The sequence below is a fragment of the Scyliorhinus canicula genome, chromosome 4 (genome assembly GCF_902713615.1).
Source record: "Scyliorhinus canicula chromosome 4, sScyCan1.1, whole genome shotgun sequence".
Classification (NCBI taxonomy): Eukaryota; Metazoa; Chordata; class Chondrichthyes; order Carcharhiniformes; family Scyliorhinidae; genus Scyliorhinus; species Scyliorhinus canicula.
Window position 1 is genome coordinate 10,028,057 of NC_052149.1, and position 24,862 is coordinate 10,052,918.

Genomic DNA, 24,862 nt, shown 5'->3' on the forward strand with positions numbered 1-24,862 from the left:
ATTACATATTCTCAGCAGGGTTTTTCGATAATGTCCAAAGAGCAGTCACTCCGAAGTTCGCATTACCCGTGCACCCATGTCTGGCAACTTGTGGCGACCTAATTGATCGCCGACGCAGATGTGCGGACAGAAACATTCGCAGCTAATTAAGGGCTGATGATACTCCTCCTGCTGCGACCCACTCCAAGTTCTCGGCCTAACATCTCGAGCCGAGGACCAATCATCAATTTGGTGCCAGGAGTACGTGTGTGGCATAGTCTGAATGGCTTATTTTGTCACGTTGCCCTGTGTTCTCAATGGCAGCGAGCACTGATCCTAATTCACAGAGAGCTGAAGCTCCCAGAATGACTCACATTAATGGTGAAGGGGCAATGCAGGAAGGTTGAGTTGATGATCGGCCACTGCTGGGTTGGCTACTATTCATGTTGTTGGCTTCTTCCTTTTGAATAGAGCTTCCTCTATGAACCACCCCCCCCCCCCCCCCCCCCCCAAGTCACCATGCATTGTAGAAATAAGCAGCATGGATGGCTAAAGTGGCAAGGATTAATTCCTGGTCCGTGTACCTTTTCCACCTCTGCAGCCAGGGTCAAAGGCACAGATTAATCATGAACAGTCAGCACAGATTGGTCAACTTGACTGCACTTTTCTTATTATAAATGTTTTTTATTGAGTTTTCATATTTTATATATGACAAATTACAAATTATTAGAGAGAAAAAAAAAGAAAACACAAAAATTTAACATGAATATTTACAGGTAAGCATCTTCATAACAACAATTGTGGCCGCCCCCTTTAGCCAGCATACATATTTTACATTCCCCAATATGGCCGAGGCACATGTTTATAGGCATTTATTTATAGTTTGGTTTTGGGCCTTGGCTTGCCAGCAAACCCCCATAACGAGCCCGTAACCCCCCCCCCCCCGGCTACCCTCCCCCGATTCCCGTCCATTTTCCCCTGATTCTTGGCCACCCGACTATTCTTCCTCTTGTACGTTGGCCACAAACAGGTCCCGGAACAGTTGCATGAATGGCTCCCACGTTCTGTGGAAGCCGTCGTCCGACCCTCGGATGGCGAATTTGATACTTTTTGAGGTTGCAACAAGGAGGGACGACGAGGGTGGTGAATTTGATCTAGTCGACGTGGATTATTGCAAGGCTTTTGACATGGTCCCACATGGCAGACCTGTCAGAAAATTAAAAGCTCCCGGGATTTAACAGAAAGTGGCAAGCTGGATCCAGAATTTGCTCAGTGGCAGATGAAGGGTAATTGTCGATGGGTTTTGTTTTGAGACTCGAATGCTGTTTTCCTCTCGGGCTCCACAGGACTCAGAGTAATGGTTCTTTTGACATAAATGTTGGGGGCATGATTAAGAAGTTTGAAAATGGTGCAAAAATGTCCCTGTGATTGACAATGAGGAAGTGATTGACAATGAGGAAGAAATCGGTAAACTGCAGGAAGGTATCAAAGGACTGATAGGGTGGCAGAAAATTGGAAAATGAAATTCAATCTAGGGGCCGCACAGTGGCTAGCACTGTGGCTTCACAGCGCTAGGGTGCCAAGTTCGATTCCCCACTGGGTCACTGTCTGTACGGAGTCTGCACGTTCTCCCCGTGTCTGCGTGAGTTTCCTCGGGGTGCTCCCGTTTCCTCCCACAGTCCAAAGAAGTGCAGATTGGCCATGCTAAATTTCCCTTAGTATTCAAAAAGGTTAGGAGGGGTTATTTATTGGGTTATGGGGATAGGGTGGAAGTGAGATCTTACGTGGGTCGGTGCAGACTCGATGGGCTGAATGGCCTCCTCTGCACTGTATGTTCTAATCCTGACAGGCGCATTGTCATGCATTTCGAGACTGCAAACAAGACTAGGGAATCCACCAATGACTGGATACTGAGAGGTGGAGAGGAACAGAGGGACATTGGAGTGCATGTTCACAGGACCCTGAAGTTAAGCAGGACAGGCAGATGAGGTGATTAATATATAACGGAATCCTTTCCTTAATTGATCAAGGTCCAGTATACAGAGCTGGAACTTTAAAGAACACCAGTTGGACCACAGCGAGAGTACTGTGCACAGTTTTGGTCACTGTCCTGGAGGAAAGATGGGTTTGCAGTAGAAAGAGGGGACAGTGGAGATTTACCAAGGTGTTGTCAGAAATGAAGAATTTCAACAATAAGGAAAGATTGAAGATCCTGGAGTTGTTTTCTTTGGAAAAGAGGAAACAAATGCGACATATAATTGAAATGAATAAAATTATGAACAACCAAGATAGAGTGGGCAGGATTTCCCTTGGCAAACAAGTGAATAGTGTGGGGACTCAAATTTAAGTAATTGGGAGAAGGATTTATTTTGGGACGGAGGTGCAAGTTGAAGAAATAGTTTTTCACTCACTCAGAAGACGGCGGGTCTGGGGTTAACTGCCCAATGGGCGGTAGAGGCAGAAACCCTAAGTGCATTCGAAAACAACACTCGGAAATGCACCCCAGATGCTATAACTTACAGGGCTACAGGCCAAGAGCTGGAAGGTGGGCATCTGGCTGCACAATTCTTTCTTGCCTTGATGGACTGAATGGCCTCCCCCTGCACCATGAATGTTTCCAGTTTTCTATCATCCATTGTGGAAGTAAATCAGCCAGGCTTCCCTCTCCTGACGTTTACTGGGCTGGTTTAGCACAGGGCGAAAGAGCTGGCTTTCAATTCCCGTACCAGCCTCCCCGAACAGGCGCCGGAATGTAGGCGACTAGGGGCTTTCATTTGAAGCCTACTTGTGACAATAAGCGATTTTCGTTTCATTTCATTATACCCACATAAGTAATGCTGGAAAGGTTATGTTTCTTGGCAATCCCAAGTTGCTCGCAGAAACTGGCAGTAGGGCAAGTGCCTGGTCGGGTCAGTTCAGGAGGCACCAAACCAGACTGGGTGGGGTGGCAGCTTGACCCGACTGCAAGTGATTTGTCAACCTGTTGGCTTTCAGAGACAAGGTGGCAGCTCTGAGGGTAACTTTGCATGATCCCAGTGCAATGCTGTCCATCAACCTCTCACATGGAATTCTTCTTCCTGAGGCAGAGATGCTGAAGGGGAGGTTTGCTAGCGGCTTTCAAACAAGTATTTTTGACGGATCATGGAAACATCAAACTGTTTCGATGTAGACAGGCTGGTTCGATGGGCAGAACAGTGTCAAATGGAAATTAACCCTGAAAAGTGTGAGGTAATGCATTTTGGGAGGACTAACAATGCCAGGGAATGTGGTAGGGCACGAGGAAGGACGGAGGATCAAAGGGACCTTGGGGTGCACGTCCATAGATCCCTGAAGACAGCAGGACAGGTTCCCGTACCAGCCTCGCCGGACAGGCGCCGGAATAGGGTCTTTTCACAGTAACTTCATTGAAGCCTACTCGTGACAATAAACGATTTTCATTTCATTTTTTCAGAGTCTGCACGTCCTCCCTGTGTGTGCGTGGGTTTCCTCCGGGTGCTCCGGTTTCCTCCCACAGTCCAAAGATGTGCGGGTTAGGTGGATTGGCCATGCTAAATTGCCCGTAGTGTAAGGTTAATGGGGGGATTGTTGGGATACGGGTTACGTGGGTTTAAGTAGGGTGATCATTGCTCGGCACAACATCGAGGGCCGAAGGGCCTGTTCTGTGCTGTACTGTTCTAAAAAAAAATAAGGTGGTTCAGAAGACCTATGGGATTCTTGCCTTTATTAACTGAGGCATAGAATACAAGAACAGGGAGGTTCTGATGGAGCTGTCTAAAACACTGGTTAGGCCACAGCTGGAGTACTGTGTGCAGTTCTGGTCACCACACTATAGAGAATCTTTACATAGAATTTACAGTGCAGAAGGAGGCCATTCGGCCCATCGAGTCTGCACTGGCTCTTGGAAAGAGCCAAGGTCAACACCTCCACCCTATCCCCATAACCCAGTAACCCCACCCAACACTAAGGGCAATTTTGGACACTAAGGGCAATTTAGCATGGCCAATCCACCTAACCTGCACATCTTTGGACAGTGGGAGGAAACCGGAGTACCCGGAGGAAACCCATGCACACACGGGGAGGATGTGCAGACTCCGCACAGACAGTGACCCAAGCCGGAATCGAACATGGGACCCTGGAGCTGAGAAGCGATTGTGCTATCCACAATGCCACTATGGGAAAGAAATGATTGCACTGGAGAAGATGTCGGGGAGATTCACAAGGATGTTTGAACTATCAAGAGAGACTGGATAGGTTGGAAGTTGTTTTCTGTGGATCAGAGGAGGCTGAGGGGAGACCTGATTGAGGTGTATAAAATTGAGGGACACAGATAGGGTGGAGAGGAAGCTACTTTTCCCCTTAGCGAATGGATCGCTAAGGGGACAGAGATTTAAGGTCATGGGCAGGAGGTTTAGAGGAGATTTAAGGAAAAAAATGTTCACGCAGAGGGTGGTGGGAATCTGGAACTCACTGCTTGAAAGGGAGGTAGGAACCCTCGCGACATTTAAAAAGTATTTAGATGAACATTTGGAATACCATAGCACACAAGGCTATGGGCCAAGTGCTGGAAAATGGGGTTAGAATAAATAGGTGCTTAACGGGCCGAACCGCCTCTTTCCGTGCTGTAAAAGCTCCACGACTCCACGGGCGCAAGTACCAGAGCGGAGAAAGAAAATTTAGCGAAATGTTGTGATCTGGAATGTTCTCTATCCGAAAGGGTGGAGGGAGCAGGTTCAATGTGAACTTTTAAATGGGAATCAGACCGTGTACGTCGAAAAGGAAACATATGCCGTGTCAATGGGAAGAGAGAGCAGTGGAGTGGAGTGGAATCAGGTTTGGCTGTACTGTGAGATGGCCCTGTTGTGGATGTGCTGTGACAAACGTCAAAGAGCCAGTCTTGAGACAATGGGCAGAATGGCCCTTCAGTGTTGTAATGGGCTCTCCTCAGCAGTGACGGCATCTAACCCCAGGCATGAGGAATGGGTCCTTTGCGGCTTCAGGCCACAAAGCCAACAATGAAACCAGTTAAAGAAGAACGTTGGAAACATGCAGTCGGTCAGCTGACAACTGAAAAGGGCTGAAGGTCTAAAGTTTTGAGAGTCAAGCCCTTTGCCAGATAAAGTCGGCTTCCCATACGCGTGTGCGACAACTCCCAGCTCCTCCGAGCACTTGTCTTGCTTGACCTGTTTACAGCTCCAAACAAATAAAAAGACTAAAAGCCTCGAAATCATTGTTGACAAGGTTAAATTTGCGAATGCTTAATGCACTTGTATTGAATTTCACATTCCCTTCACATGAAGAGGCACTGACCATTTAAATTAAGGCTACTGTCTCAATTAAAACAGCACCTGACACAAGTGTGTTAGGGATGTCGGGTGATAAGATCGCCAGCAGCAAATTCCAGGCTGAATAAATCATTTGGCCATTTCCTCACCCATCCTTTGCCATTTGGAAATGCATCACTTCCAAATTAAAGGACTCCGAAAATGATAAGGAGGCACAAATCTATTTACAGCAGCCTTTTGTCAGCTGCAACAGTCTCTCCCACATGTTAATTACACAAATACTCTTTGTATCCCCAATTACTCACCGCACTACCTCAAAGAAAACGAATATGTCTATCTCTTCACAAATCACAAATCCGTTGCCCATGGCAACCAGACTGGAAGCTCAAGTCTCCAAACATGAAGGCCAAAGGTCACTTCGTTCCGGAGGATAATTACCCACAATGCCTCTTTGATCCTTAAAACAGGCAACTTATTTTTTTTCTTAAACCCTTGGTTATAAAGGTTGTCTAATGACTTCATATGCCTACATCAGCAGACATTCATGAACGCCGTATCGATGAGGTACAAGTTTAGAAAGTCTTTCACAGGCTATCAACTGGCACTGAGTAAATACCCTGAAATGGGTGCTACATTAGTGATGATTTCTCCAAATTGAATCCTCAGCACTCGGTTTTAATCACCACTAGTATAGGCATTTAAACAAAATAAAATCATGAGAACGAACCTTCTGAGCCACTTGATTTACCCAGTGTGAAGTACAGTTGCTAAGATCAGGACCCTTGGGGTTCCACATTCCAGTGGACACTATGCAGAGATAAGAGGCAGTACCTACAAGAGATGAAGCACAACAAATTAGATAAACTTTGGAAGTGTCTTTCTGTGCATGTGAAACACCAGCAGGGCATTTATAGTGGCTCAGCCGTCCCAGTAATACTCGCAGGCCGGTCCACCATCTCTGACAGCCCAGTGACCCAGACAAATAGCCACAATCTAGAAACAAACCACCGTCCAAACGTTAGACCTCTTCCGCAGCCATAATTCATTAGGGCAGCACGGTAGCACAAGTGGATAGCACTGTGGCTTCACAGCGCCAGGATCCCAGGTTCGATTCCCCGCTGGGTCACTGTCTGTGCGGAGTCTGCACGTTCTCCCCGTGTCTGCATAGGTTTCCTCCGGGTGCTCCGGTTTCCTCCCACAGTCCAAAGACATGTAGGTTAGGTGGATTGGCCATGCTAAATTGCCCTTAGTGACCAAAAAGGTTAGGAGGGGTTATTGGGTTACGGGGATAGCGTGGAAGTGAGGGCTTAAGTGGGTCGGTGCAGACTTGATGGGCCGAATGGCCTCCTTCTGCACTGTATGTTCTATTCTATGGTCCACTCTTGAACATCGGCTCACACTTGAAAAGGGCAAATAAAACTGCAAGGTGTGCAGAAACAGCCAGTCACATCCCTCAGTGCTGTCGACACAAATAAATTACTGCTGGGTGCGGCAAAATGTTGTTGCCATTTTATGAATTCATTTTCGGAATCCTAGAATCCCTGCAGTGCAGAAGAAAGCCATTCGGCCCATCAAGTCTGCACCGACCCTCTGAAAGAGCACCCTCCCTACCCCTGTAACCCCACCTAACCTGCACATCCCTGGATACTAAAAGACAATTTAGCATGACCACCTAACCTGCATATCACTGGATACTAACGGACAATTTAGCATGACCACCTAACCTGCACATCTTTGCACTGTGGGAGGAAATTGGAGCACCCGGAGGAAACTAAGGCAGACAAGGGGAGAATGTGCAAATTCCACACAGAAAGTCACCCAAGGCTGGAATTGAACCCGGGTCTCTGGTGCTGTGAGGCAGCAGTGCTAACCTCTGCTCCACTGGAAAATCCAGGATTTACTGCTCACTGGCACAGATAGGATGAGGAGTAGGCCATTTGGCCCTTCGGGCCTGCTCTGCCATTCAATAAGATCATGGCTGACCTTCCCCCTCAACCTCAGCTGCCTGCTCTATCCCCACATTCCTTAATTCTCTCAGCAGCCAAAAATCTACCGATTGCTGTCTTAACTTTACAACTGAGTTTCCACACCCACTGGGGTACACAATGCCAAAGATTTGAGTGAAGAACTTTCTCCTCACCTCAGTTCTGAATGCCCGACCCCCTTATTCCGAGACTGCGATCCCGTGTTCTAGATTCCCCAGCCAGGGCATCCATCCTCTCAGTGTGCACCCTGTCAAGCACCTTCATAATATTATACGCTTCAATGATATCACCTCTCATCTTTCCCAATCCCAATTCAGGAAACATAAACCTGTTCCCAGTGGTCCTCTGAGAAGGTAGTCATGGTTTTCGTTCTCTCTGTAGTGGTTTGGCACAACTGAGTGGATTGCTAGGGTGGCTTTGGAGTCAACCATTTTGTTTCTGGTCAGTAGTCACAGACAGGCCCAGACCGGGCAAGGACATCGAGGCCGGAATCCTCCAGGCTTTGGGATTCTCTTTTCCCGCTGGCATTGCCCGGTGGCGTGGTGTGGCTTCAAAGTTGCGGGAATAAAGAATTGCACCGCCAGCAAACGACGCACCACTGAGAAATACGCAGCCAGGGGACCGGAGAATCCCTCCCCGAGGTTTCTTTTCTTTAAAGGATGTCGGTGAACCAAGTTTTTAACGACAAGTTGGCAGCTTGAAGAATACTTTTACGGACACTGGGCTTTTTATTTCCAGATTTTTAAAATAATAATTCAAACTCAGTCCTCAGTCCTAAACAGTCCCACCATTTGGCATGGTAAGATTTCTAAATTTACACACTGAAGTGCAGATCCTCGTGCTCCACTTCCAAATAAAGGAGGAACTTTCATTTAAAACCTTTCCAATCCTCAGGACTTCACACTGGGTTTTCAGCCCACGATGTACTTCTGAGCTGTGCCCTCTGTCACAATGTCCCAGTTTGAACATTGCTGTTGCATACTTGCCATGCTGTATTTATGACCCCCCCCCCCCTTACAACACCAGGTTGAAGTCCAACAGGTTCCTTTGGAATCACTAGCTTTCGGAGCGCAGCGTCTTCATCAGTTGACTCACCCCAGTCCAACACCGGCATCTCCACATCATCCTGATGGAGAAGCAGATGTGCCACCACCAGTAGATAGATGTAAATACTGGGGGCTGGGCAATGTCTCCATGCCTCAGTTCACTGATTCCCCTGACTCTAACCAAGCTTTGCCGAAAGAAACACTTGCTTATCCCTCCTGTGACAATGGCACCAGATCTCAACTACATGTTTTCTTTTGTTTCTGAAGACTGCTTTTGCTGGAATTTGACCTACTATATCCATTTGGGAACTTGAATAGAACAAATGCACTCTATGCAGAAACAATTCAGTTATTATGAACAAGATCATTGCACAAGCAGCGCCAAATGTGTTGGAATGGGCGCTTTTTTATGATGAATGGAGATCATGAAAGATGGTCACTGAATCTCGAAGATTGCACTTTGCTGCATTTCTCAATGAATTCCAAGCGTGAAAATGCTCCTTTGTGCTTACTGTGGTCGAATCTTGTCCAGCTCCATCTCTTCTTGAGCTTACTCCTGCCTCCCACTGTGAAGCTCTTGTGACCAGCCCCATGCATATCAGGCACTGACAGTTAAGTGGAGCATAAGGACCGGCAATGGGACGTGTTACGTCTTATGTCCTGTGTCTGAGCTGTCGATACTATGCAATTGAAGGGCAGCACGGTGGCGCAGTGGATAGCACTGCTGCCTCACGGTGCCGGGGTCCCTGGTTCGATCCCGGCTCTGGGTCACTGTCCGTGTGGAGTTTGCACAATCTCCCCGTGTTTGCGTGGGTTTCGCCCCCACAACCCAAAGATTTGCAGGGTAGGTGGATTGACCATGCTAAATTACCCCTGAATTGGAAAAAATGAATTGGGTACACTAAATTTATATCAAAAAATAAATAAATAAATAAATACTATGCAATTGAAGGTCCATATTCGGCAGCAGTGGATCAGGATGTCCGTATTTTATACCATCCCGTTGTTTTTGATTCTTTCATCAGATGTGGGCATCGTTGGCAAGGACATTATTTGTTGCTCATCGCTGATTTCCCTCGTGAGCAGGTAAGGTGGGGCCACATTACTGTGTGGCCGGACCTGCCAAAGATGGCAGATTACATTTTCGGAAGGATGTTGCTGAATCAGATGCTTTTTTTTCTTTAACTTATGCATTCTCAGAATATGAGCGTCACTGTCTACGCTGGCATTTATTGCCCGTTCCTAGCTGCCCTTGGTGTTGGTTGGTGGGCCACCTCAACAACCAATGACAGTTTCATGGCTTCCAGTTCAATTTTTAAAAAATGCATCAATTGAAGTTAAATTCCACCTTGATGCCATGGTGAAATTTGAACCAATGTCCCGAAAGAGGATGTGATTAGCATGGGGAGAGAGAAAGATTCATCAGCATGTAGCCTGGGATGGAGTATTTCAGCTATGAATCATCATAGAATTTACAGTGCAGAAGGAGGCCATTCGGCCCATTGAGTCTGCACCGGCCTTTGGAAAGAGCACCCCGCTTAAACCCACGCCCCCGCCAGATCCCCACAACCCAGTAACCCCACCCAACCCTTTTGGACACACTAAGGGTAATTTAGCATGGCCAATCCACCTAACTTGCACATCTTTGGACTGTGGGAGGAAACCGGAGAACCCGGAGGAAACCCACGCACACACGGGGAGAACGTGCAGACTCCGCACAGACAGTGACCCAAGCCGGGAATCGAACCTGGGACACTGGAGCTGTGAAACAACTGCGGTAACCACTCTGCAACCAATGAGGAGAAGCTGGATCGTCACGGGTTGTTTTCCTCTGAGCAGAGAAGGCTGGGGGCAGGCGGGGGGGCCTCATTGAGGGGGTATAAGATTGATTATGAGGGGTATGGATGGGGTGGATAGGAAACTAAGACAAAAAATATTGGACAACCTCAGCAGGTCTGATAGCATCCGTGGAGAGAGAAGGGAATTAAAGTTTCCAGTCTGGATGACTCTTTGTCAATTCCAGACTCGAAACGTTAGCTCCGTTCTCCCTCCATAGACGCTGTCAGACCTGCTGAGATTGTCCAGTATTTTCTGTTTTTGTCTCAGATTCCAGCGTCTGCAGTGATTTGCTTTTATCTATGGACAGGAACAGCTGTTCCCCTTAGTTGAAAGGTCAATAACAAGGGGGCATCATTTTAAGGTGGGGGAGAAGGTTGAGAGGATTTGAGGAAATGTTCTTTCACCCAGTGAGTGGTCTCAGGGAGTCTGGAAGGCATTGCCCGGGAGGGAAGTAGAGGCGGGGAATCTTTAAATATATTGGATGAGGCCTGAAAATCTTATTACATTCAAGGTTATGGGGCCAATAATAATAATAATAATAATTGTTGTTAGTGTCACAAGTAGGCTTACATTAACACTGCAATGAAGTTACTGTGAAAATCATGTGAAAGTCCTGGAAAGTGGGATTTAGTGCAGAGTTACCGTTGGTGCAGACCTGGGCTGGAATTCTCCGACCCCCCGCTGGATCCCGCCCCCGCCGGCTGCCGAATCCGCCGGTGCCGGGGATTTGGTGGGGGCGGGAATCGCGGCAGTCGGCGGTTGCTAGCAGCGCCCTCCCCCCCGGCGATTCTCCGGCCCGCGATAGGCCGAGTGGCCACCCGTTTACGGCCAGTCCCGCCGCCGTAAATTACTACAGGTACTTACCGGCTGGACCTGGCCCCGCAGACAGAGGAAATTTGGCCCTGGAAGGTGCCTCCACAGTGGCCTGGCCTGCGATCGGAGCCCACCGATCCACGGGCGGGCCTGTGCCGTGGGGGGCACTCTATTCCTCCGCGCCGGCCGGTGTAACAGTCCGCGATAGCCGGCGCAGAGAAGAACCCCCCCCCACCCCCGCGCATGCGCTGGGATGACCCCAACACACGGTGATGCTCCCGTGCATGCGCCAAATCCCGCCGGCCGGTGGAGGCCCTTTGGCATCGGTTGGCGTGGTGCCAAGCCCCTTCCGCGCCGACCGGCGCAGCACAAACCACTCCGGCGCCGGCCTAGCCCCTGAAGGTGCGGAGGATTCTGCACCTTCAGGCTGCCCCGACGCCAGAGTGGTTCACGCCATTCCTTCGCGCCGGAGTTTCCCGCATAGCCGGCTCGCGGAGAATCCAGCCCCTGATGGGCCAAATGGCCTCTTTTGCACTGAAATAAAAATGAAAATCGCTTATTGTCACGAGTAGGCTTCAATGAAGTTACTGTGAAAAGCCCCTAGTCACCACATTCCGGCGCCTGTCCGGGGAGGCTGGTACGGGAATCGAACCGTGCTGCTGGCCTATCTTGGTCTGCTTTTTAAAAGCCAGCGATTTAGCCGAGTGAGCTAAACCAGTACTACTCTATTAAAAGAGTTAGCCCGGGCTTCCAGATTAGACTAGTCCAGTGACATTCCTACGACACCACATGTTCCTGTATATTAGAAGGGGCTCATTTTATTACTCCTTTTGAAACTTCTCCACCTCTGCATTTCAAAAGTCTGTTCTCAACACACCCTTGGCAGTAGGATCAGAAATCCCAGAATCCCAGTCACTTGAAAATGTTCGGGGTTTACGAGTGGACGTTGCTGATTGCACCAATGGCCCATCATTCCCCCATCACAGTGATCATCGGACAGGCATCTTAGCTACCATCTGAAGGACTGTGAAGAATTATCCCCCAGCTACACAGCATTTTGCAAGAATCATGGTGTTAAGAGTTCACCGTTGCTGGCTGACAACACTGGAGGTGGAATGATGCATTTATGACTCATGGCTACTCTTGTTTCAGAATTAAAAAGGGAGTGAGTAAATTAATATTTCTGCAAGAGAGAAGTGAAGCAAAGTGAAGATATCCATGAAGAGAACCCGGGTCCTCGGCACCGCAGGCAGCAGAGCTAACCACTGCGCCGCCTTGTCACTTCATAACATGTGCCCTCATTGTTTTCTTTGTTTTTTTTATAATATTAATCTTTATTAGTGTCACAAGTAGGCTCACATAAACACTGCAATGCGTTTACTGTGAAAATCCTCGAGTCGCCACATTCCAGCACTGAGGGAGAATTCAGAATGTCCAATTCACCGAACAAGCACATCTTTCGGGACTTGTGGGAGGAAACCGGAGCGCCCGGAGGAAAACCACGCTGACACGGGGATAACGTGCAGACTCCGCACACAGTGACCCAAGCGGGGATTTGAACCCGGGTCCCTGGCGCTGTGAAGGAACAGTGCTAACCACTGTGCTACAGTAGCTGTTTGTAATGCTTCTTTTATTCCCATTTATATCTCCTCTCAGCATCTTTTGTTTCTTTACTTGTCCCACCCCAGCTTAACCTTGTATCGTCACCACTTTTGTTATTTAACCTCTTCTGACCTCCACCCTTTCACAGACATTTCCTTTTATTCCTATCCTCCACCCCCCCCCCCCCCCCCACCCCCCCCCCGTCTCTTGTATCCGCTGATATATCTTGCTACCATCGATACCCCTTTCCAATTCTGATGAAAGGTCATGACCTAAAACATGACCTCCTCTCTTTCTTTCCACAGGTGCGGAGTATTTCCAGCATTTTCTGTTTTTATTTCACATTTCCAGCTTCCGCAGTACTCGGTTTCAGTATTGACACAGTAGTTAGCTGTCACATTAAGTATAATTTTCAGCACCCCGCCAAAGAGACGCTATAAAAGTAAGGGAACAGATTCACTGGAATGTTATCAGAGAGAAGCAACTGCCCTCTCTGGAATTCCCAACACTCTTTCTTTATCTAGGCGCTCATGAAAACTCACTTCAATGAGCTTTTCACCACCACCGTCTCCCCATGCACTTTCTCCCCGTGTCTGCGTGGGTTTCCTCCGGGGTGCTCCAGTTTCCTCCCACAAGTCCCGAAAGACATGTTTGGTTGATAAATTGGACTTTCTGAATTCTCCCTCTGTGTACCCGAACAGGCATCGGAATGCGGCGACTCGGGGATTTTCACAGTAACTTCATTGCAGTGTGAATGTAAGCCTACCTGTGACACTGGCAAAGATTATTATTATGGATGCAAGTTCATAAAAGAACCTCAGCTGCTGGGTAAAAGATGAAGGGTTGTGCAAGAAGAGGGCATCAAAAGAGGGAAGAGCTCATGGGCAGGAGACTGAAGGACCAGAGCATTTTGTAAAAAGAATGTTCGTGGGACGCAAGTATTATCGGACAAATCATCATTTGTTGCCCATCCAACGTTGACCTCAGGATGGTGGTGGTGAGCTGCCTTCTTGAACCGCTGCAGCCCGTGGGGTGGAGTTACACCCACAGTGCTGTTAAGGAGGGAGTTCCAGGATGTTAACCAACGGCAGTGAAGGAACGGGCCACACGTGTGACAGTGTTGGCGGGAGTGAGTATTGAAGGTGGTGGATGGGGTGTCAGTCAAGCGGACTGCTTTGCCCTGGACGTTGTCAAGCATCTCGAGTGTTGCACTCATCCAAGCAAGTGGAGGGTATTCCATCGTGCTCCTTACAGAGATAGTGAGCATCGAGGGTGGTGCATCGAAGCACAAGGCAGGAAACTTTCAGTTGATTTGAGAGACAGAGAGAAATGTGAAAAATTAGGATTTATTCATGAGAACTGAGAAAATCAGGGAGGCAACTTTATGTGAAAGTGGCTAGTGACAGACTATTTCCACTGCCGAGGGAGATTGCAGTTAGAGTGCAGACATTTAAAATGATCAGACAAAGAATTAAAGGGAAGATTAGAAAAAAAAGCTCTTTACACAGCAGGTAGTTACAATGCAGGTTTCTTGGCCACAAACTGAAGCAGACTTCATTATTTCTTTGAAAAGGGAATTATCGATGCTTATTTGAAAAAGAATATTAATGGTTGCGGTGAGTGATCAGCAGAGGAGGATTGGACAGACTTGCTGGGCTATTGAATCCATTATTATGATAGAATGTTCTCTGATTCAGGATCCTGTCTCATATTAACAAAGGCAGGCTCTATTTTTTTGTGAAACGCAGCGAAAGGCATCAGAAAGAGAGAAGTTAACGCCACACTTCAGGACTGATAATAAGTTGTTTAACTTTCTATTTTGAAATAACATGGAAGAACTGTGTTGTGAATGGGCCACGTTGGTTGCTAACTGCGCTACGCCCTAAGCTCGGAGGTGGCGCCGTAGTGGTATTGTCACTTGACCAGCAATCCACAGGATAATGTTCTGGGGACCGGGGTTCAAATCCCACCACGGCAGATGGTGAAGTTTGAACACGATAAAAAAAAATTTGGAACTAAAGGTCGAATGATGATCATTGTTGTAAAGACCCATCTGGAAATCTGCTGTCCTTATTTGATCTGGCCTACATGTGACTCCAGTGATACGGTTGACTCTTTCCCCCACGCCCCCCTGCTGAAATTGCCTAGCAAGCTACTCAGTTCAAGGCCAATATGGGGCAGCACGGTAGCATTGTGGATAGCACAATTGCTTCACAGCTCCAGGGTCCCAGGTTTGATTCCGGCTTGGGTCACTGTCTGTGTGGAGACTGCACATCCTCCCCGTGTCTGTGTGGGTTTCCTCTGGGTGCTCCGGTTTCCTCCCACACTCCAAAGATGTGCAGGTTAGGTGGATTGGCCATGATCAATTGCCCTTAGTGTCCAAAATTGCCCTTCGTGTTGGATGGGTTACTGGGTTATGGGGATAGGGTGGAGGTGTTGACCTTGCGTAGGGTGTTCTTTCCAAAAGCCGGTGCAGACTCGATGGGCCGAATGGCCTCCTTCTGCGCTGTAAATTCTATGAAATTAGGGATGGGCAATAAATGCTGGCCCGGCCGGTGAAGCCTACCTCCAAAAAATAAATTTTTTAAAAGGGGGCGACGAATCAAAAGGTAGAATGCATAAAAGCTTTTGGGCAACTTTTGTCACATCTCTCACAGATGTCCCCACGGCACTGAAAATGAAATTAATTACATTGACAGTGTAATGACTGTGGTTATGTTGGCAAACAGAGCAGCTATTTAGCTGACACCATAGCAAGGTACCATAAACAGCAACAGAATGAGTGACCAGATCTCACTTGTTTTTGCCACATCTTGGGCAGGGATGGGGGCTGGAATATTGACCCGTGATTGGGTTGGAGAGGGTTGGGGCACTTCTTGCTCTTCATCAACTTGTCTACGGGACAGCTGAACATGCTCCGAACCCGGGCATCACCTGCAGGTCCCAATTCCAATTGCTCGTAATGGCTTTATTTGTCATTGTTTACACATTGGCCAGGATTTTCTGGCTCCTCTGCGGAGCGACCTGCCATGGAAGATGCGACACGCCAGCCAAAGGTCATTGACTTCAGGTCGGACCACGTGATCACAACAGTAGGCAGGGCTGTAAAATTCTGGGGCTGGATTCTTCACCCCCCCCCCCGATGTCGAAATTGCGTCCGGCGCAGGGGCGGAGAATCCATTTCCGTGCATGGAATCGGGACCGGTGGGGGTTCCTCGATTCTCCAGCCCCTAAAAATCATACAGGACCAGGCTATCTTTGGGCTGGCAGTCCAGGTCGGGCGCGCAGCCGATCGGGAGCACTATTTAGGAGGTCCAGCTCCGCGGTCTGAGTCCACCATGGAGCACGGCACGGCCGCTGGAGGCCGCCATCGTGCGCATGCGTGGCCTCTGACCCGGAAGTGCAGAGGCCCGTATCTGCAGCTAAAGCTGCTAGATTCAAGACGGGTCCCTGTTAGCCTCCTGCAGGGCTACGAATATGGGGCGTTTTGACGCCAGTGTTTCTGGCGTGAAAGGCCACAGTTTTTACTACGGCGTGGAAACTAGTCCCTGAAACAGAGAATCCAGCTCCTGATCTTTGTCTTTTTTCCATCCACTTTTACCTTGTGTCCCCTCGTCCTCCATCACAGACCGACCATCATGATTTATTTTCTCCCTGTCCCTTGTCATTTTCATCCTGGTTCTGCACGTTCTTCTAACTACCAGCAGACGCAAGTCCCACCTCATACGAATTAAAGGGCTGTCACCCAAAAGCGGGCTGAACCGGTTAGTCGGAGGTATGCTCGCTCCCGAAACTAACGCGAGGAGTGGGGAAGCAATCCCTCGATGTAAACTCCAGCTCTGAGTGGTCTTCCTGGTATCCTATCCATTACTAAACCCTCAACCAATATCACTAAAATTAGGTTATCAGATCAAAAAAGATCTGGGGCGGGATTCTCCGACCCCCCGCCGGGTCGGAGACTCGCCGGGGGACGACGTCAAACCCGCCCCCGCCGTGTGCCGAAGTCTCCGGCACCAGAGATTCAGCGGGGGTGGGAATCGCGCCGCGCTGGGCCGAAGTCCCGCCGCTGTCATGCCAGTCCCGCCGGCGTGGATCAAAACACAACCCAAAGATATTCAGGTTAGGTGGATTGGCCACGCTAAATTGCCCCTTAATTGGGAAAAAATATAATTGGGTACTCTAAATTTATATTTTAAAATAGCGGAGCAGGGTCGAAGGGCCAAATGTCCTCCTCCAGCTTGTATTTTCTATGTTCCTTAAATTAACGCGTGCCAAATTAAAAGAGGGTAATGTGGGACCTTTCACATCCTGCTGCATGTATTCCTGATCTGACCTCCCATTAGGCAGAGCTTAGAGCCAACAGTGCTCACCATCAGCACTGAGCCCAATGTCCATAGATTGTGAGACAAAAAGCCCCAAAACCTTTTAATTTCCAGAGAACTGTGGAAACTCTTTGTGATTTAACCCTTGGAGTCCAAACATCATCCTGGTAAATTAATGCTGTATCCTCTCCAAGACCAATGTTTGATGCTCAAAACTGCTCCAGGTAAAGTCCAACCAAAAGATCCGAGCCATGTATAGCTGAAGTGTGACTTCTACCCCTTTATTTTATTCCTTCACAAGATATGGATATCCTGACAAGGTAAATGTTTTTTTTTAATGAACATTTTATTGAGGTATTTTTGGTACCCCCCCCCCCCCCCCCCCCCCCCCCCCCCCCCCCACTGCTGACGATTAATTTTCCTCAAAGAAGTCGACGAACGGTTGCCACCTCCGGGTGAACCCTAACAGTCACCCTCTCAAGGTGAACTTGATTTTCTCCAAACAGAGAAAGCTAGCCACGTCCGATAGCCAGGTCTCCGACCTCGGGGGCTTTGAGTCCCTCCATGCCAATAGTATCCGTCTCTGGGCTACCAGGGAAGCAAAGGCCAGAACATCTGCCTCTTTCTCCTCCTGGATTCCCGGGTTTTCCGACACCCCAAAAATCGCCACCTCTGGACTCAGCGCCACCCTTGTTTTTAAAACCTTGGACATGACATCCTGGCAAGGTAAATGTTGCCCAACCTAATCACCCTCGAGTGTGGTTGAGTCAAATACTTTGCTGTGGGTCAGGAGTCACATGTCGGCCAGCCCAAGGGTGGCAGATTTCCTTCCCTCAAGGACATGAGTGAACCAGATGGTTTTTTACATCAATTGATGAAATGAAATGAAATGAAAATGAAAATCGCTTATTGTCACGAGTAGGCTTCAATGAAGTTACTGTGAAAAGCCCCTAGTCGCCACATTCCGGCGCCTGTCCGGGGAGGCTGGTACGGGAATCGAACCGTGCTGCTGGCCTGCTTGGTCTGCTTTAAAAGCCAGCGATTTAGCCTGGTGAGCTAAACCAGCCCCTAGTTTCATGAGACGAGCTAGTCTCATGATAATTTCATGAGACGAGCTTTACATTCCAGATTTTTTTAAAAATTGAATTTACTAATCAATTGAACTTAAATGCCACCTGCTACTGTCGTAGTGGGTGCTCAGAGCCGAGGTCTTATATTACTCATTCAGTAACATTACCACTCTGCCCCATGCCACCTAGTCTACTCTGCTAAACATAAAGGCCAGTGTTAGTCTTTTTGATTATTTTCAATGGAAAGGCGAGAGGAAAATGAATCTAGGATTGTTGACAATCATATCATGTGCAGCAATGTTTCGGGAGAGGGGCTCCCATCGCATTAGACACCAATGGGCACTTTTGCCATTCAACAGTGAGAGCACTTTGCAGCATAGTCAATGCCCACTGAGCGTTTTCAAATATTGGCTCAGCACACTGAATAATGATTACACTTCACTGAAGCAAAAACAGCAATTTGGCTGATTATGAGGGGGCCACATCCAATTAACTCAAGTGCAGCAGGCACACCCCAGGCTTTCTGCAAATCTCCGCTGCATCACTGGGGTCTGTCACAGATGGGCAAGGTTTTGATACCACTGCCAAACCCATCAGGGCGAGGCGGATGGTGCGAAATGCCATAGGTGGCAGTCTGTCAGCTGTTTCTCTGCTGTTTGATCCATAAGTGGAAGGGAGAAAATACAATGGCAGTAAATCTGGACCTTTGCCACGCAAATTTGCACAATTAATGACCTTGCCTTCTCTCAAAGGAGCAGCATATTCTGGGGAAGGGTGGTTGCAATCACCTGGGAGCTGACCCGAGCTATGTGCCCGCCACTGGTCAATACACCCTGTGGCCAGCTGCATCCACAAAGTGACGGATGCATTCCTTGCAGAAGGCTGACAGCATCATTAGTCTTTCCCCTTGGTCTGGCAGCCGCATTGCTGTTGGTTATAGGTGACCTACTGGCCATTGCTGTTTATTTTTGGGTTAGGAGGTGGCTTTGATGGCAGGTCTCCATCAATGGCCCGGTCCCCAATATCACTGACCTGCTATGCCCAGGGTAATGTTAACTGGGTCATGCAGGAAAATAAGCCCCCCCCCCCCCAATCCCAACATTGAAAGCCAGAATCTCACAACTTTAACAAGAGGTGTGGGGTGGGTGCTTTGAAGAGAACAAACAAAATAACCAGGAACGGAGGTGGAGGAAAGCGCGGAGTTTCATCCTATTCAGTGAGCTGTTTGGATATGGAGCACGCTTTCTGAAAGATACCAGAAGAGGCAGCACAGTAGCACAGTCGTTAGCACCTTGGCTCCACAGCGCCAGGGTCCCAGGTTCGATTCCTGGTTTGGGTCACAGTCTGTGCGGAGCCTGCACGTTCGCCCTGCGTCTGCTTGGGTTTCCTCCGGGCGCTCCAGTTTCCTCCCACAAATCCCAAAAGACCTGCTGTTAGGTGAATTGGACATTCTGAATTCTCCCTCTGTGTACCTGAACAGGCGCTGGAGTGCGGCGACGAGGGGATTTTCACAGTAACTTCATTGCAGTGTTAATGTAAGCCTACTTGTGACAATGGATCAATAATAATTTTGAAAGGGAGCTGGATAAATACCTGGAGATATGGGCCGCCATTCAAGTGGATAAAAACAGAATCACGTTTTGGGCGCGTTTAGCGGAGTGTTCCTCAGTGCCTGGAATGCAGAGCATCACCCCGCTATTTAACCGGACTTTGCCGGGTTTTTTGGCCTCAGTGATAAATGCTCAGCAGAGGCAGCGCTTACTTCATTTCCTGCATTGCTGACCTCAGCTCGCCAGTACAGGAAGATGACTCATGGACCATTTAAAAATGGCCCTCCCGATCTTTTGCCCTCACTCAGCCATCCCACTGCGCCCTCTGGGCACCCCCACTGCCTCTTACTGGGTCCTCGAATCCTCTCTGACTCCACCTCTTAAGGGTAAGGCACCCCCTGGGCTCAATCCCTGGCATGGGCAACAGCCAGGTTGGCCTGAGCAGCAGTGCACAGGTGTGAGGCTGGCAGTGCCAAGGTGCCCAGGTGCCAGCGGGAGTGCCAGGGCACTTCTCCCCTGCCCAGAGCTCAACCACCAGGGGCCTCTAATGGGCTGGGAGACCTGTAATCAAGGTCGTATTCTTACCATTGTCTTGTTGCAAGAAGCAAGCTAAGGCAGTGTTTTACAACGTCTTTCTCAATGTCACCCCAGTGACTCAGACAGGGGGTGGGGGAGGGGGGGGGGGGGGGCTTGAGTTTTGAGCTGTTTGGTTTGGGGGGGGGGGTGGGGGCGAAGGGGCTGGGAGTTTCAGCTCTTGAGTCGGGCTGGAAGTAGGTATCCCTGCCCCAGCTTCCTCTCCTTCAACACCCTGTTTCCCTGCGACTCCATTTCTCCCTCATCGCCTCCCTCTCCTTCACCCCCTCATCTTCCCGTCCTTCACCTCCTCATCGCCCCCTTCTTCGCCCTCTCATCTTTTCCTCATTTGCTCCCCATCTCCCCCTCCTTTCTCCTCGCATTCGCCCCCCACCCCCCCCCCCCTCATCTCACTTTGGGGGGGGGGGGGGGGGGGGGGGTATTGATCAAAAGGCAGTATTTCTCCAGAAAAACAAATCAACGATCTAGTCAGAGTATATTTTGCAGTAGCAACAGCAATTGGGCCTCAGAGGGCCCTGTTCCTCCAGTAAACCTGTGAAAATGATCCCATGTTCCTTCAGGTCACTATTGCAAACATTAGGCCTCACAATGACCGTTAAAAATTTTTTTTCACAAATATGGTTTTAACAAGGAAATCACTCACCATTTTAATTCTTCTGGAATTAGATTGAGTACTTTCAAACAATTTAAATATCATAAAATGAAACCTTCTTACCTCGAGTACCCTTCGGGCATGGGCGTTCCACCATCAGGCCTCGCTGTGTCTGAGGCCAGCCTATTTCCCTGGCTTGCGTCGCCTCACAGAATCTCTCGGGGATGGGGAAGAACGTGGATACTGGAGGGGTTTTCGTCACAGCATCAGCCAGGCCTGGTCTGGGCCCTCGGCTGCCCTCTTTCGTGCCTGCAGCCAGCGTCGTGGTGGCGAGGGCTTTCTCGGAAGTGGTTGAGGTTGTGGTTGCCACTGTGGTTTTCACACCAGCTGTCCCAAGAGAAGTTGTCTCAATCGTGGTTGGTTCTGCAAGACAAGTTTGACATGTAAAAACAAACATGCCTCTTGGCAATTTGTGCGTCTGGACTTGGGAAGGAAGTAACAGGAGAACAGGAGAAGACTTCAGCATCTCGAGCCTGTTCTGCCATTCCATGAGATCATGGCTGAACTGCATATTAACTAGATTGAATCAGGAAATGTTACAACAGCATTGGAGGAGGCCATTCAGCCCATCGTGACTGTGCCAGATCCTGGCAAGAACTATTAGCTAGTCCCACTCCCCTGCCCTGTAGTTCCTTAATTTTATTTCCTTTCGGGTATTTATTCAATTCTCTTTCAAAAGTCAAGATTTAATCTGCCTCCACCACACTCTTAGGTAGGGCATTCTAGATCCTAACAACTCGCTGTCTAAAGAGGTTTTCCCTCAGGTCATCATTGGTTCTTTTGCCAAACAGGTCCTCCGGTTCTTCACCTTCCCTCCAATGAGGACAGTTTCTCCGTCTACTCTTTCCAAACCACTCAGAGTTTTGAGCAGCTCTATTGGAGCTCCTCTCAGCTGTCCCTCCTTCATGGAGAACATTCCAAATTCTCCGATCCATCCACATAACCGAACACCCTCATCGTAAATCTCTTCTGCAACCATCTCAAATGCCTTTAAATGCTTTCTAAAGTGCGATGCCCAGAGGTGGACGCTGCACCTTAGTGCAGGTTAAACCACTACTTTATGAAGGATGGTCTCAATTTCCTTCCCTTTGTGCAGTCTGCCCCTATTTATTAAGTCCAAGGTATACTTTTTTAACCACTCATTAAACCCACCCTCCCCTCCCGCCTTCAGTGATTTGTACACATTCCCCTCAGTTCCTGCATCCTCTGTAGAATTGTACCCTTCATTTTAAATGGCCTCCCATTATTCTTCCGACCAAAACATGTACGCTCCCTGATTCTATAACCATTAATACGCGTGCCGAACAGAAAGCCATCAATTTCAGTGGTGAAATTTCAATTGACCGCCCCTTGGCCCCCTCCCCCGTCTCAACATCTATTCTGCGAGAGAGAGAGAGAGAGAGAGAGAGTGTTCTGGAATTTCCACCATTCCTTTGCATGAAGAAATGCTTCCTGACATCACTGCTGAACCGCAAAGCTGTAATTTTAAGGTTGTCTCCCCTTGTTCTGGGCTCCCCGCTCCCGCCCCCCCACCTTGCAGGGAACAGCTTCCCTCTCAAATCCTTTAATCAGCTGAAACAGCTCAATTAGAGCTGCCCTTAATTGTCTACGTTCAAGGGAATGGAAGGCCAGTCTGTACAAGTTGACTTGTAAACACTCACGGATATATTAAAAAAAAGTTAACACTTGAGCGTCATTTGCTTTCAACAGTAAAGTGATTCTGACTCACAGGAGACATAAATTTGATTGAAGGCCTTTCCACCTTGCAGTCACTACACGTGTTTTATCACATTGAGCGCAGATCAAAACAGTCATTACACTTTTGCCAGCAATAAGCAGATGTGAAAATTGAGGAATGCGTGGCTGGGAACCATACTGTACTCGAGGAGCTTTCAATTTACATCATGTTTCAGTAACTTAATGCAGTGCCTTACAAGAAAATAATTAATGTAACATCTTTGCGCCCAACCCCCTGCAGTCATATGTGCTCAGAGTTAGTGAGTAAGCCTGATTAAATTTTCATAGTGCCCTGGTATTCTCTCACAGTCAGAGCATTCCTAGGCTTTCCAGAATAACCCCCTTGAAATTAAAGACCGTTAGATTATTCGGATTGCAACAGCACGGTGTTATGAAAGTTCGTGCTCTAACCCCCTTGCGGGTGTAAGAGGTTTTGCATCTGTACCATCTCAGTTTGGTGAAAACCAGCAGTAAACACTGGCCACCTTCACTAATATATTTTGAATTGTGAATCTACCGGGTGGATTGCTACCCTGACTTGCAGCATCAGAATTTAATCTTTCTTTTGCCCTTCTTCCCATCAAAATACCAGCTATTTATTTCTCCTTCTTGTAGTTGTTTGGCTTCCCCTTGAATCTGTCCATGTCGTTTGCCTCAACTACTCTCTCTGGCAGGAAAGTTGCACATTCTCGCCACTCTCTGGGTAAAGAGGTTTCCCCGGAATTGCTGATGAGGTTCATAAGCGGTTTGCTCATATCAGGCACTTCCGCTCTCTCAGCTGAATACTGGGGATTTTGGGGCAAGAGAGTGCCAAATACGGACATACACCAGCACATAGGGACCCCAGCAGGTTCACCCTCGAGTCAGTGGCCGAGCTGAATGGATGATGGCCACACCCCAAAGACATGGGGCTGGATTCTCCGCACCCCGACGCCATAATCGCGGCCGGTGCGGGTGCGGAGAATCCAGTTTGTTGCTGTAATCGGGCCTGGCGGCGGTTTGGCGATTCTCCGGGTACTGAAAAGCGGCATCACCGTGGTGCCAACTGGGGCCATTGCCAGAGGCCCGCTCCGACATCCTCGGCCCCCAACCAGCTGAGTTCCTGACGGCGTGGAGCTAACCTGGTATTGCCGGTTGGGTTCCTGGCGTGGTCCGCAGCCGCCTTGGTTGCGGGCGGGATGATTGGAGGCCGGGGTGGAGAGGGGGACTTAAAGGCGGCTGGGGAGTGTTTGAGTGGGGTTTGAGGGTCGAGTGCGCGGCCGATCGGGGGGGGGGGGTTGGGATCTCTTACTTGGGTCTTGCTCCGCGGTTCAAGTCCGCCATGGAGCATGGCGCAGCCGCTGGAGGCCGCCCCCGTGCGCATGCGCGGCCTCTGACCCGGATGTGCGGGGGCTCGTACCTGCAGCAAAAGCTGAGAGATTCACTCCAGGTCCCTGCTAGCCCGCTGCAGGGTATTGAAATCGTGTCACCTTTTCCCAGGATTTTCAAGAGTATAACTCCACGGTTTTGACGCCGGTGTAAGGCCATAGTCTCAATAATGGAGAATCCAGCCCATGCTCCATATAGTGAACTTGCTAAGCGATATGAGACCAACAGGTCACCCACGTCTGCAATGCTCGGATGTCTGCAAACGAGACTTCAAGCCTATCGGGATCAGAGTTGATCCTGACTGGGGTGCCTGGAGCAAGCATTCAGCAAGACCGTGGGAAAAGCAGAGGGCAAAGGAATGGTCAGATCGCAGAAACAAAGAAGAGCCCCCTAGAAGGAAAAGAAAATCAGTCGACATCCAGGAAATAATTCATGGGGGCTAGATGTGGAAGGGACAGCCATTCATGAATCGGCCACTACAGCCACAAGAAGCGATACTCAATCTAGACGTGACAGGCAGTGCATTGTCCCCTCACAATAACCTAGCTTACATTTATACACCCGAGTTTTGGATTTCTCTCCAAGTCCGAACATTTTTGTGCTTATCCTATTGGATACCAGGCCCAGCCAGTCATGCCCACATCCCATGAACGAATAGTAACAACCCTTTATAGTTGGAAAAACTTCTGTCAGGTCATCACCTCTCAGTCAACTCTTCACCTCTCTGTCAACTCTCTCCCGTTCACCCTGTTTAATTTCTTCTAAAGGATTTTATTTCCCAGTTATTGGTATCATCCTTGCAGAGCAGACTGAACTCAGAGTTCACAGATATATTGGGCAGCACGGTGGCTAGCACTGTGGCATTACAGCGTCAGGGCCCCAGGTTCGATTCCCCGCTGGGTCACTGTCTGTGCGGAGTCTGCACGTTCTCCTCGTGTCTGTGTGGGTTTCCTCCGGGTGCTCCGGTTTCCTCCCACAGTCCAAAGTCATGCAGGTTAGGTGGATTGGCCATGCTAAATTGCC

The 24,862-nt window shown here is 48.8% G+C and overlaps 1 protein-coding gene across 40 annotated transcripts in view; it reads right to left on the reverse strand.

Moving 5' to 3' along the window:
• adgrl2a (adhesion G protein-coupled receptor L2a) overlaps positions 1–24,862 on the reverse strand; it is a 683,083-nt gene that overhangs the window by 80,202 nt on the left and 578,019 nt on the right. For all 40 annotated transcript variants that reach the window (XM_038793693.1, XM_038793686.1, XM_038793688.1 and 37 more), the window contains 2 exons: positions 20,798–21,097; positions 5,989–6,092 (listed from right to left, as the gene is read on the reverse strand). In XM_038793693.1, coding sequence (XP_038649621.1) covers positions 5,989–6,092; positions 20,798–21,097 — 404 coding nt within the window. The remainder of the gene's footprint in view (positions 1–5,988; positions 6,093–20,797; positions 21,098–24,862) is intronic.